General features: G+C 42.6%; 2 protein-coding genes across 13 annotated transcripts in view; one reads left to right on the forward strand and one right to left on the reverse strand.

Moving 5' to 3' along the window:
• Positions 1–12050, forward strand: part of SCMH1 (Scm polycomb group protein homolog 1) — a 198641-nt gene that overhangs the window by 179599 nt on the left and 6992 nt on the right. For all 12 annotated transcript variants that reach the window (XM_023518672.1, XM_023518679.1, XM_023518677.1 and 9 more), the window contains one exon: positions 6026–6220. In XM_023518672.1, the coding sequence (XP_023374440.1) occupies positions 6026–6220 (195 nt within the window). The remainder of the gene's footprint in view (positions 1–6025; positions 6221–12050) is intronic.
• CTPS1 (CTP synthase 1) overlaps positions 1–12050 on the reverse strand; it is a 67911-nt gene that overhangs the window by 3539 nt on the left and 52322 nt on the right. The window lies entirely within an intron of this gene.

Raw genomic sequence — 12050 nt, forward strand, 5'->3', positions numbered from 1 at the left:
GGGCAAGATCTTTCTTGGGAATTTTGTTTCAACCTACATTTCACTGATTTAGCTACCAGATAAGAGGAAGTGAGCTTCAGCCAGACTCCTCTTCTTGCCTCACAGAGATAACACATTCTGCCATGGGCTGCCACCTTTTCTTTCCCATTTTCCGGCAAATTGAGGCAACCTCGTGTACCCTCCTCTGCTCTCTAGACTCTGTTTCTCATAATGGGTGTTCAGCAACTTTTCTGCTCTCACCCGAATTTCTCTTTGCTTCCCTGAAATGAGCATTTTAACTGTGCCCAGACAAGCCAGAGTCTTGCCTAAACTACTTTGTGCTCCCTAGCTTATCTTTTCTGCCTACCTACATGCCTCCTGCCTGTCTTACTGACCCTTGGCCCTGCCTGTGATCATTTATCATTTCCTGTGTTTTTCTGATTATTTACCCAAACTTCTGCCATAGAGCTCAGTCTATACCAGAGCTCTCTTTTGCTTTGGCTTTGGATCTGGTATTTTCCTGCCCTTCTGTCTGGCTACACCCTTCTACTAGTTTGACATTTGTATGTACCACTTCTATTAACTGGGTGTTTACTGGAGCCTTCTCCCTCTCCTGCAGCCTTGTCTCTATACTGCCCACCTCGTATGGTCTTGGCCCTTCTGACCATGTACTTCCAATATAGCAGATAGTCACTAAAAGCTCAGGTAGATTTCATATCCCATTAAGGTTCCGTACGTAAGCTGAGATTGTTACTGTTTTCTCCAATGTTTTATTTTGAAAATTTTCAAGCCTACAGAAAAGTTACAAAAATATTAATAGTACAGTGAGCAACATGCACTCTACCTAGATTTACTACTTAACTTTTTGTAAGACTTTATCTCTTTCTCTATGTGTATGTATATGTATATTTGTATCTGTATACTTAAAATGTACATATTTTTGTTTACTGACTCATTTAAGAGTCAATTGCAGATGAGACTTTATTCTTAAATACTTCTGTATGTATCTAAGAATAAGGAGTGCAATACTATTACTATAATCAAAAATTTAACATTAATAAAACATTAAAGACATTAATAAAATACCATCAGCTAATATACAGTCCATATTAGAATTTTCCCCAGTTGTCCCAGTAATATCCTTTATAGCTTTTTTTTTTCCTAATTCAGAATACAGTAAAAGACCATCTACTGTTTAAATTGGTCCATCTTTCTCTTTAGTTTCCTTTATCTAGAACAGTTTCCTTTACCAGCCTTTTTTTCTGTCTTCCATGACACGACATTGGCAATTTGAAGAATCTAGACCAGGTGTTTAGTTTAGATCATCAAACATTTATTAAATATTTCCTCTGTGCCAGATTCTATACTGGGCTCTGGAGAGACAGAGATGAAACAGACTTCTTCACTGTGCTCAAAAAGCTGAGAGAGAAAAAGATATGTGAACATGTGAGTGGTAAGAGCAGGGAGCAGAGGTACTCTGGCCAGCCAGGTGTAATGAGCCAGAGTAAGGTAAAAGAAGAGGTCAGGGGAGGATTCCTGGGGGAGGCAGTGTCAGAGCATTGTCCCTTTTTCAGAACTACACACAGGACTAGATCCATTATAAGGCTTCTGAGGACTAAGAAGGAGCTCCTTCTAGCTTTCTGAAAAATTAACAATATTGTGCAAGAGATTGTATTGATGTTGCTGGTCCCAGTGACTATTAATTTTAGCTGTAATTGAAATCCACCCGGGGGTGGTACCTATGGCTCAAGGAGTAGGGCACTGGCCCCATGTACCGGGGGTGGCGGGTTCAAGCCCAGCCCTGGCCAAAACTGCAAAAAATAAAATAAAATAAATGAAATCCACCCAGCATTAAACTCGGGATCTGCTGTTTTGGGATTTCCCTTGTTTCTCTCTGCTAGTGGAAGTAGTTCATTTGTCCCATGACAATGAGTTCCGTGTGCCTTTCTTTCTCGTTGCTATTCAGGTCTTCTGGGTTAATTATAAAGTGGTTGTCCTGCCAAAACCCCCAAGATTCACAGTGATTAAAGTCAAATAAAAACTATGAACTCTCTTAGAATGCCCACTTACCCCCACATAGGTTTTCTCATAGAAACGTCAGAGTTCTAAGCTAACTGAAATGTTCATAATTAATTGAAGCACATTAATTGTCTGGCACACCTCTGCTTTTCAGCTATCGGTGTTCTTCGGACCATAGCTTAAACATCCCAGGCTCACCCCATCTAAAAGAGACTCCCTTGTTATTGTCTGTCTTAATACCCTGTTTCTTTCCTTTATAATATTTATGATAGTGTCTCATTTTTTTTATCTACCTATATTTTGTCATTCTCCCTACTAGACTAAATTTTCCATGAGGGGAAGGACAATATCTTTTTCATCGTTGTCAGTATCCATCTTGCTAGCTGTTAACATGGTTAAGTATTTAATAATATTTGTTGAATGAAAAGATAGTAGAGGATGTGATTCAGAGAGGACTTTGTTTTTTAACATGGGAGTGACTTAAGTATGCACAAGGACTCTGCTATTATTTTGGGTTTCTGTACTGACACAAGAATTTTCATAGGCCTACAGTTCTTATTCCTTGTTTCACTCCCAGAAAGGGGAAAGCTTGGTTATTAATGTAGACTCTTTGAATCTTAGAAGTAGAAAGTGCTCTACAGATGATCAGTGGCTAGCCCAACAGATGAGTATGGGCATCTGACCTCTGCTTACATACGGCTAATGACATGCTATCACCTTTGGCAATTGATTTTATTGTTAGACAGTTCTGATTGCTAAAATGCCCTCGATTGTGAGCTAAAATCTTCCTTTATATACCTCCTACTCCCCTATTCTACTCTCTGAATTTCAGAATAATAAATATACCTCTAGCCCTCTTCCTTTCCCATGACTTACCTTAGGATATTTATCTCCCTTGACTTTACACTATACTTTCCCAGGCCCTTTCTCCTTTGCCGTGATCTTGAGTCACCTCGCCACTGTTCTGAGCATCCTCCACTGAGAACTCTAGTTATTAAGGTCAACTCTGTGATGCCATGCTGTGAGAAGAACTGCTTCTTATCTGTTTACCTCTATGCCATACCTAAATAGTGGCTCTACACAAAGGGTGTTCAACATATATCTAGCATATCTACACACAATTTTCTTTTTTTAGAGACTGGATCTCACTCTGTCACACAGGCTGGAGTACCATGGCATCATCATAGCCAACTGTAACCTCCAAACTCCTGGGCTCAAGCAGTCCTCCTGCCTCAGCCTTCCAAGTAGCTGGGACTATAGCTCAGCAGTAAATTTAACTTATATTGACTCTAAGAAGTTAGGGGTTTTTCTTTTTTTGTTTTTTAAAGAACACAGCCTATAGTAAACACCTGGAGGCTGAGACCAGTAGGCCAGTTAAGGATTTTTCTTTTTTTCTTTCTTTTTTTTTTTTTTTGTGTGTGTGTGTCAGATAGTTTTATACTTTGTCACCCTCAATAGAGTGCCATGGCATCATAGCTCACAGCAACCTCAAACTCCTGGGCTTAAGAGATCCTCTTGCCTCAGCCTCCCTAGTAGCTGGGACTATAAGAGCCCACCTCAACTCCCAGCTATTTTTAGAAGCAAGATCTGGCCCTTGCTCAGAGTAGTCTTGAACCTGCGAGTTCAAGCAATCTACCCACCTCATCCTCCCAGAGTGCTGGTATAACAGGCGTGAGCTACTGCGCCAGACAGTTAAGTATTTTTCATCTCCATTTTATATATGGGCAAACTGAATCCTACAAAAAGGCAGTGATAATTAACTAATGATCATGCCAGAAACAGAACTCAAGTCTTCCAGCCCCATCCTCTGACTCGTGGGCCATTTATTTCACAGTTTGTTTTGTTCTAGCAGAACTCTTTTATATATATACACATACATACATACATATATATGTACATATAAAGGTAAGATTATATGAAACTTCAAGTAAAAGTTAAAACCAAAGCGTTTTGATAGAAGCCGGGATGAGGACCAGAGCCCTGTTCAGTTGGACACCCTGTGGAGGGACCCCAAAGTTCTGTGAGGCACAGTTCAAAGGTGTTGTAGTCTTCCATCCTGGTATTGTCCTACCAAAGACAGCCTCAACTGATCAGACTTGAGAGGCCTAGGACCTCCTAGAGCTTTAGAGCATAATGATTCATTTTTCTAGTAACATCTTATTAGGGATAAGATTTAATGACCTTGCCTAGTCGAGGTGCCACCAGTCCAGATTTTCAAACCCTTCAACTCAGAATCCAATCTCAGCATTCTTAGCATTGCCAAGAGGAAGAAACACTGATTTGCATCAGCATCTGGTAAGCCCTTATGATAATTCTGATATTGTCATTATAATTTCTCTTTAGTCTTTTAGCTCCTGTGAGGCTGGCAGTACTATTCCCAGCCTTAGCTCAGTAAAATGAGGGTTAGAAAGGTTACTCTGCTGATAAGTGCAGAAAATGTGTAAAATCTTGAATTATCACAGAGAGTTTAGGTTTGTCACTTCACCTTTGCAAAACAATTCCTCACATTCATAAAATCTGTCCCATTTCATTTTCTCATTTGCTGTTCTCAGTACAAAAAAGGATAATTTATCCCCTACCTTATAGATGAGGAAACTGGTACTCAGAGAAGACAAACTACATGTTTAGGTTCACTAATATAATGGCAGGAGACCAGGTGCAGAACCCAGTTCTCCTGACTCCTGGATTGGGTTCCTACTCATGTCTCAAAGTAGAACACTGTTACAGTCATCTTTCCTGGAAAGTAGGAATCAGAAACCTCATCTGCCAAAAGGGAGAGGGATATGATGTAGCCATTGTGAAGCCTCAGAGAATTCTCTTTTCAGAGCCCTCTAGGAAAGGGCTTCAACAATTAACCTTCCTGAGGTATGGGTGAATAGCTAGGTTTGACTTTGAATCCATGGTTGCCGGACAATTTTAGGTGAGTATTAGAAAGTATTTCTAAAATCCTAAACTATCTTGCCACTGAGGTCTTACTGCATGCCAGACAGTGTGCTTGAATTTAGTGTCCATCAGCAGCTCTGAATGAATCCCAAGCATTATCTAAACACCTGATCACTAAGAAAAATCACAAAGGACAATATTTATTCCACCACCAAGACACCTCTCACAAGCAGAGAATACTATGGCCAGAGTTGTGGAACTAACTTGGTTTCGGCAGAACCCAATCATAAAAGGCAGTTTGCTTCAGGTTCCATAGGACAATGTTTGGACACTGATGCCCAGTGTGGGCCATGGGCTTGGTTAGAAACATCAGGGTGAGATTCTCTTTACAAAGGCTTTCATAGGCATTCTCTTCTGATACTCATAAGCCCCTGGGAAGAAACGGGCTTCCCATGTTATAGATGAAGAGACTGAAGTTCTCAAATAAGTGCTCGGCTGTGTGGCAGAGCCAGATTCCATTACTGACTCTGGTCTCCCATGTACCACTGTACAAACCCAGCTTCCTTGAAACGTTTTTGTAGAAAAGGGCAAATGTAATACAAAAGGAGGGTGGGAACATAGGAGCAGATCCTTCGCCTGCAAGCCTTTAACCAGGCTTTAAGAAGCATTTCTGAGATGTCCTGCTGCTGGAGCAGAGGATCAGCTTCTAAAGTACCTCTTAGGTTCTTCTAAAATGCCTCTAAGCTTCTAAAGTACATCTAAGCAAACATATATTTCTTCTCTAACACCTCTATTCCCTGCTCTAGCATCTTGCGTCAAAGGCAGTCTCGTCCATTCTTGAATAACTCCATTTTTTAAAGGTTTCCCTTTTCCAGAAAAAGGATAGAGCATCCAGACCAGGAGAAACCTCAAAGACCATCTAATTAAGAAGAAGCATCTCTAAGGAGATCAAAGTCCAGGGAGTGCCATTGAACTTTACTAACGTCACCTAGTGAGAATCAGAGCCATGACTGGCACACAGGCCTTCTGAGTTCCAGCCTAGGGCTTTCTTTTTTTCTGACTATTACTCCACTCATACAGGTACCAGGGAGCCAGCACCCTGGCAGTCCTTCCAATCTCTAATTCTTGTTTTATTGCTTTTTAGGTAAATCCTTTTTCCTAGGGAATAGTCTAGCCCGGTCCTTAGAGCCACACTCAGACTCAATGGACTCCACCTTGAATCCCACCAACCTTGTCAGCACCTCTCAAAATCATCGAACTCCTGGGTACCGGCCCTTGCTGCCATCCTGTAGCCTCCCACTGAGCACAGCCTCAGCAGTGCGCAGACTGTGCTCCAAGGGTAAGCTTATCGGAGTTCTGGCCCTCCTGTCCTTCCTTACTCTTTGTCTCCTTTCCTTCCTGAGCTCTGGGAGGCGAGATGACCTACCTATGTTGCCTCTGCCTAGTAATAGGATTGGGGGCTGAGCTTAGTGTACCTGGCTAAGCACCTGGGAGGTTATTGGAGATCTGGGATTGGCTTGAGAATAATAGAAACAAAGAGCCAGAGGGCCAAAGAAAGATTCATTTATCCATCCATTAGCCATTTATTTGAACACCATCTGGGTTTGGCATGGGGATGCAAAACCCAGTCATTTTTTTGTCCTCAGGTGTTATGGGGGAGACGAACACTTAAGTAGATGATTGAAAACACTGTCCGAGTGCAGTGACAGAGATATGATGTAAGTAATATGAAAGGAGCAAGAAGGGAAACGTAACCCAAGCTTAGTGTTCAAGGGAAGCTTCCTTGAGGAAGTGACAATTTGTCTGACATAAATAAACAGTCATATCAGGAGTGGTATAGGAAAGAGAATTTTTTAGGAAGAGGGACAACATGAATAAGGGCAAAGGAATACATATAGCACAGATTGTAACAGGAATTCCATGCAGTTTGGAATTGCTAAAACATAAAGTGTAATACTGAGACTTTGAAGAGAAAAGCAGAAAGGCTTATGTCATGGAAAACCTTAAAATCCATGCTGAAGAGTTTGGAGTTGATTTTATAAGCAATGTGAAGCTACTGAAGGCTTTTAATTAGAGGTAAGACATGAACATGTGATTTGAATAGATCATTCACTGCTGTATTGAGTGTGGATTTGAGAGAGATAAAACCACAGGAAACCATTTAGGAGGTTACTAGGTGATCCAGGCCAGAAGTGACACAGGCCTGGATTAAGGCAAGGTAGAAGATTTGGAGCAGAGAAAGTGGATTTGAAAACTCTTCACAAGGTACACTTAGTCAGATCTGAGGATTGTGAGGAAGATGGGAGTGAAGAATGTCTCCTCGATTTGCAGATGTGGTGGCTCCTAGATTTCCACCTGTAGCTCAGCAGCTAGGGCACCAGCCACATACACTGGGGCTGGCAGGTTCAAACCCAGCCCAGCCCTGCCAAACACCAATAACAACAACTACAACAACAACAACAACAAAAAATAGCCAGGTGTATGGCAGGCGCCTGTAGTCCCAGCTACTTGGGAGGCTAAGGCAAGAGACTCACTTAAGCTCAAGAGTTGGAGGTTGCTGTGAGCTATGATTTCTAGATGTGGTGTCTGAATAGATGGTGATGCTGCTTACCGAGATAGGGAACAAAATACAGAAGACAAGGAAGCAAGGGAGCCTGGGATCACCCAGGTGATATCCAGTAGGCAGTAGCTATCAAGGTCTGATTCTCTGGGAAGAGAATCGAGTCCATGGTTGCCGGACAAAGGCTTTACAAAGGCTTTGAAGCTGAATATTTGGGAGTTAACAATATGCAGATAGGAGGTAGAGAAAGGTCAGTTCACACCTAATGGGCACAATGCACGTGCACACTATCTGGGAGATGGACACAATTATAATCTTGGCTCAGAGTGTTAGAAAAGTAATGCATGTAACTAAAACATCTGAACCCCTGTAACATTCTGACATAATTAAAAAAAAATAGTAGCTAAAAATGTAGGGTGTATGATAACTAATTCTCAGAAGTATGTGTTGAATAAAAAAAAGAACAGTTGACCAAAGATGGGGTCTTGGAGACCAGCAAAGCTCAGGGGATAGGAACAGAAGAGGAGCCTACCAAGGAGACAAGGGAACATTCACAGTGAGAGGAAACAAGGACTATGACATTGTGAGGGACAGAGCATTTGAAATGAGAACAGCACAAAAAAGTTCCAGTAAAAACAGACTGGAAACTATCTCTTGGACTGGTAATTAGTCGGTAACTGGTGATCTTAGCAAGAGCAACTTCAGTAGAAGTAGAGGGTGGTGAGGGCAAACTGCAGTGGGTGAGAATATTAAGGGAAGTTTGATGAAAAAAAAAGAAAAATAGTGATGAGAGGCGCTATAAGTCAGTAGACGTCTTAGAGTAAGAGAGAGCACTTTGGGCATGTTTGTCAGCAGACAACTTGACCCTTCTAAGAAGAAGAAATTAAGAATATAGGGCTGGGTGTGGTAGCTCACACCTGTAATCCTAACACTCTGGGAGGCCAAGGTGAGTGGATTGCTAGAGCTCATGAGTTCAAGACCAGCCTGAGCAAGAGTAAGACTCCGTCTCTACTAAAAATAGAAAATTAGCCAGCCATTATGGTGGGCACATGTAGTCCCAGTTACTCAGGAGGCTGAGGCAAGAGGATTGCTTAGACCCAGGAGTTTTAAGTTGCCATAAGCTAGGCTGATGCCCCTGCACTCTACCCAGAGATGTTTGTCAGCAGGTGATAGAGTGAGCTAGAGATACCATCTTCCCAGTAATTCACCAAAATGATGAACTAAAGGGGAAAGAGGAGGGGCACCTGATACACGTTCTCTAGGCCTTTTAGAAAGCATGAAGTTGTTCCTTTGGCCACATACTTGTTATTCTACAAGAAAGGTGATACTGTAGACATCAAGGGAATGGGTTTTGTTCAAAAAGACATGCCACACAAATGTTACCATGGCAAAACTAGAAGAGTCTACAGCGTTACCCATGTCTACAGCTGTTGGCATGGTTATAAACAAACAAGTAAGGGGCACGATTCTTGCCAAGAGAATTAATGTTCATATTGAGAATATTAAGCACTCTAAGAACCAAAATAGCTTCCTGAAACACATAAAGGAAAATGATCAGAAAAAGAAGGAAGGAGGCCAAAGGAAGAAAGGTACCTGGGTTAAACTGAAGCACCAGCCTGCTCCCCGCCGCAGAAGCCCTCTCTGTGAAAACCTATGGAAAGGATCCTGAGCTGCTAGAACCACTGTTCCCTATGAATTCATGGCAGAATAGGTATAAAAAACAAAAGGCTACTGTATAAAGGTCTCTTTTCATTAAGTAGAAGTGTGGTGTCTGCTTCCCCAAAGAAATACTTAAAGCAAATTTTAATAGTGCCCTAAAAAATAAAAAATAATATAGAAAAGAGGAGAAAATAAGGTCTTGGGAGTAGAAAAGAGGAGAAAGTAAGGTCTTGGGAAGAAATAGAGATTAGAGGGATCAAGGGTATAGACCAGGGGTCCTCAAACTTTTTAAACAGGGGGCCAGTTCACTGTCCCTCAGACCGTTGGAGGGCCGTTGCGGGCCCCGGGATGAGTCAGTTGCTAAGCAGGACAGGCGGCAGTGGCAAAAACACCTGGCGGGCCTGATAGATGTCCTAGGTGGGCTGCATGTGGCCTGTGGGCCATAGTTTGAGGATGCCTGGAGACAGATGGGTCAGTCTTAAGCCAGAAGGAGGCATACCTTCTCTGAAACAGGAGGGAAGAATGAGTGTGTCCATTAGTGAATATAGAAAGGGCTGAGTAGGAAAGGAGTTAGGAATGCTGAAAGATTAGACAGGAGAATAATGGATCAAGAAGGAGATAATTTGCAGGAAACATCGGGGGCCCAGCTACGCTTCAAGACTAGTATGTAAGACTACGGTTTTCTTCTGTGATTCTTAAATTCAGTTTGAGAATAAAGGGGTTTTTTGCTGAGATAGTAGGGCAAGGAGGAGTTAGTGGGAGAGTATGTAAAGAAATCAGTGGGCAGCACCTGTGGCTCAGTAGGTAGGGCACCGGCCCCATATGCCAAGGGTGGCAGGTTCAAACCTGGCCCCAGCCAAATTGCAACAAAATAAGGGTGTTGTGGCAGGTACCTGTAGTCCCACCTACTCAGGAGGCTGAGGCAAGCCCGGGAGTTGGAGGTTGCTGTGAGCTGTGTGACACCTCAGCACTCTACCAATGGTGATAGAGTGAGACTCTGTTTCTATAAAAATAATAATTAAAGAAAAAAGTAAAAACAAAAAGAAATCAGTGGAGGGACAGCAGTTTTTTTAAGTCATCAACCACTGGATCTGGAATGGCAGGGTGGTAAGAATGCACAGCTGAAGGATGGGGGAACTAGACAGTTTGCCAAAGAACTTTGTGATATAATGGTTGTAGTGTATGTAAGTCCCAAGAGAGTTGGGAAGATGGGAGCTTAGGGGTCAGTTAATGGACTGTTTAAAATTCTGAAGTGGATTTGTTTCAAATGACAGCCAGAACCAGACAGTGGTCTTAGCAGTAGGTACTGGGGGCTTAAGGCGGTTGGTTTTGGGGGGGAGGTTGTTTTTGCTTTTGTTTTGAAACAGAGTCTCACTGTGTGCCCTGGGTAGAATACCATGGTGTCCTAGCTCACAGCAACCTCAAACTCTTAGGCTGAAGCAACCCCTTTGCCTAAGTCTCCTGAGTAGCTGAGACTACGGGCACCATCACACCTGGCTAGTTTTTTCTATTTTTGGTAGAGATGGGGGTCTCACTCTTACTTAGGCTGGTCTCAAACTTCTGAGCTCAGGCAATCCATCCACTTCAGCCTCCCAGAGTGCTAGGATAGCTCACAGGTATGAGTATCGAGCCCTGCCTGGCAGTAGTAAGTATTTGAAGTAGAGTGGAGATAAAAGTCCCTGGGGGCAGGATAGGTGAATAGATTGCTCTTGAGGATTATGGTAGGAATTGATGTGCAACAGAAGGTAATGAGCTAAGTTCCAAAAAATCTTAATTTAACAAGGGCTAGAAACCTAGAGATATATAGATAAGGGGGGGGTAGTACATGATCTCCCTCACAAAAACATGAGCTTTCAAAGGAGGATGGTCTGGAAGCAGCAGTGAGAATCAAGGATATTATCACCCCTACACCCCTCTTCTGCCCTCTCCCAGCCCAGGGGTGTGTGAGATATGAAAGAATAAGAAGACTATTAGCAAAGCCTCAATGAAAAGAAGTGGCCTCAGGAGAAAGCTTTCTTGAAGGCTGACACAGGAAGAAGCCTGTGGCACCCCTTCCCCATTCTAACCCCAGCAGAGCAGCAAAATGGAGTATAAAAAGCTCAAGTAAAGACAGAGCTGAGAGCTGATTCTAGCTACAGCTCCCTTGCCTTGAACTTGGGTGAGTCATGTCACCTCTTAGGCCTTCCTCATAGGCAAAATGGAGATAGTAATATCAGGTCTTTCCACAGGAATGTTAAAAGAATCAAAAGGGATCTGGAGTCATTTTGGGAACTAAGTCATTCCCCAAGCATGACAGGAGTTACTGTTATTGCTATTTTCCCCAAGGCCCTGTTTCTAATAGGAGTACTTCACAATAGGTTGCCTCTAATGGCACTGTTGTCTCCTGGACATCTTTCCCCTTCCTTTAGACTAAATACCTCATGAGTCTGCCTGTCTGATCATGGTCTAAATCTCTTTTGACCCTGAAGAACCTTATGTGGCTGTAAGAGGATTCTATTTGGTTGACCCTAGGTTTATCTAAAAGAATTTAGGTGTCTATCTCTATTCTAATTTCACTAATTGGGGATGATTAGGCGTGAGCTTACTAGTTGGCCCCACATGCCTTAATCATTCTCAGATTAAGGCAGTCATCTCCCCTTGAAGAGCATCCATTAGCTGTACACATTGAGAGGTAGTGGGGAGAACCCCAGGATAGACTGTCTGCAGAAATAGGAATAGAAGACAGAGACCAGGCAAGTTACTTCACCTCTCTGTTCCCTCAGTTCTCTCCTCCCTAAACTGTAGATGGTGAGAATACCTCCTTCAAGGACTATTTTAAAGGTCAGATGAGCTAAGAATGGTGGGGGTTCTTTTTTTTTTTTTGAGACAGAGCCTCAAGCTGTCCCCCTGGGTAGAGTGCCGTGGCATCACAGCTCACAACAACCTCCAACTCCTGGGCTCAAGCGAGTCT

Source organism: Otolemur garnettii, unplaced genomic scaffold (genome assembly GCF_000181295.1).
Source record: "Otolemur garnettii isolate 467f Iridium unplaced genomic scaffold, OtoGar3 scaffold00144, whole genome shotgun sequence".
NCBI lineage: Eukaryota > Metazoa > Chordata > Mammalia > Primates > Galagidae > Otolemur > Otolemur garnettii.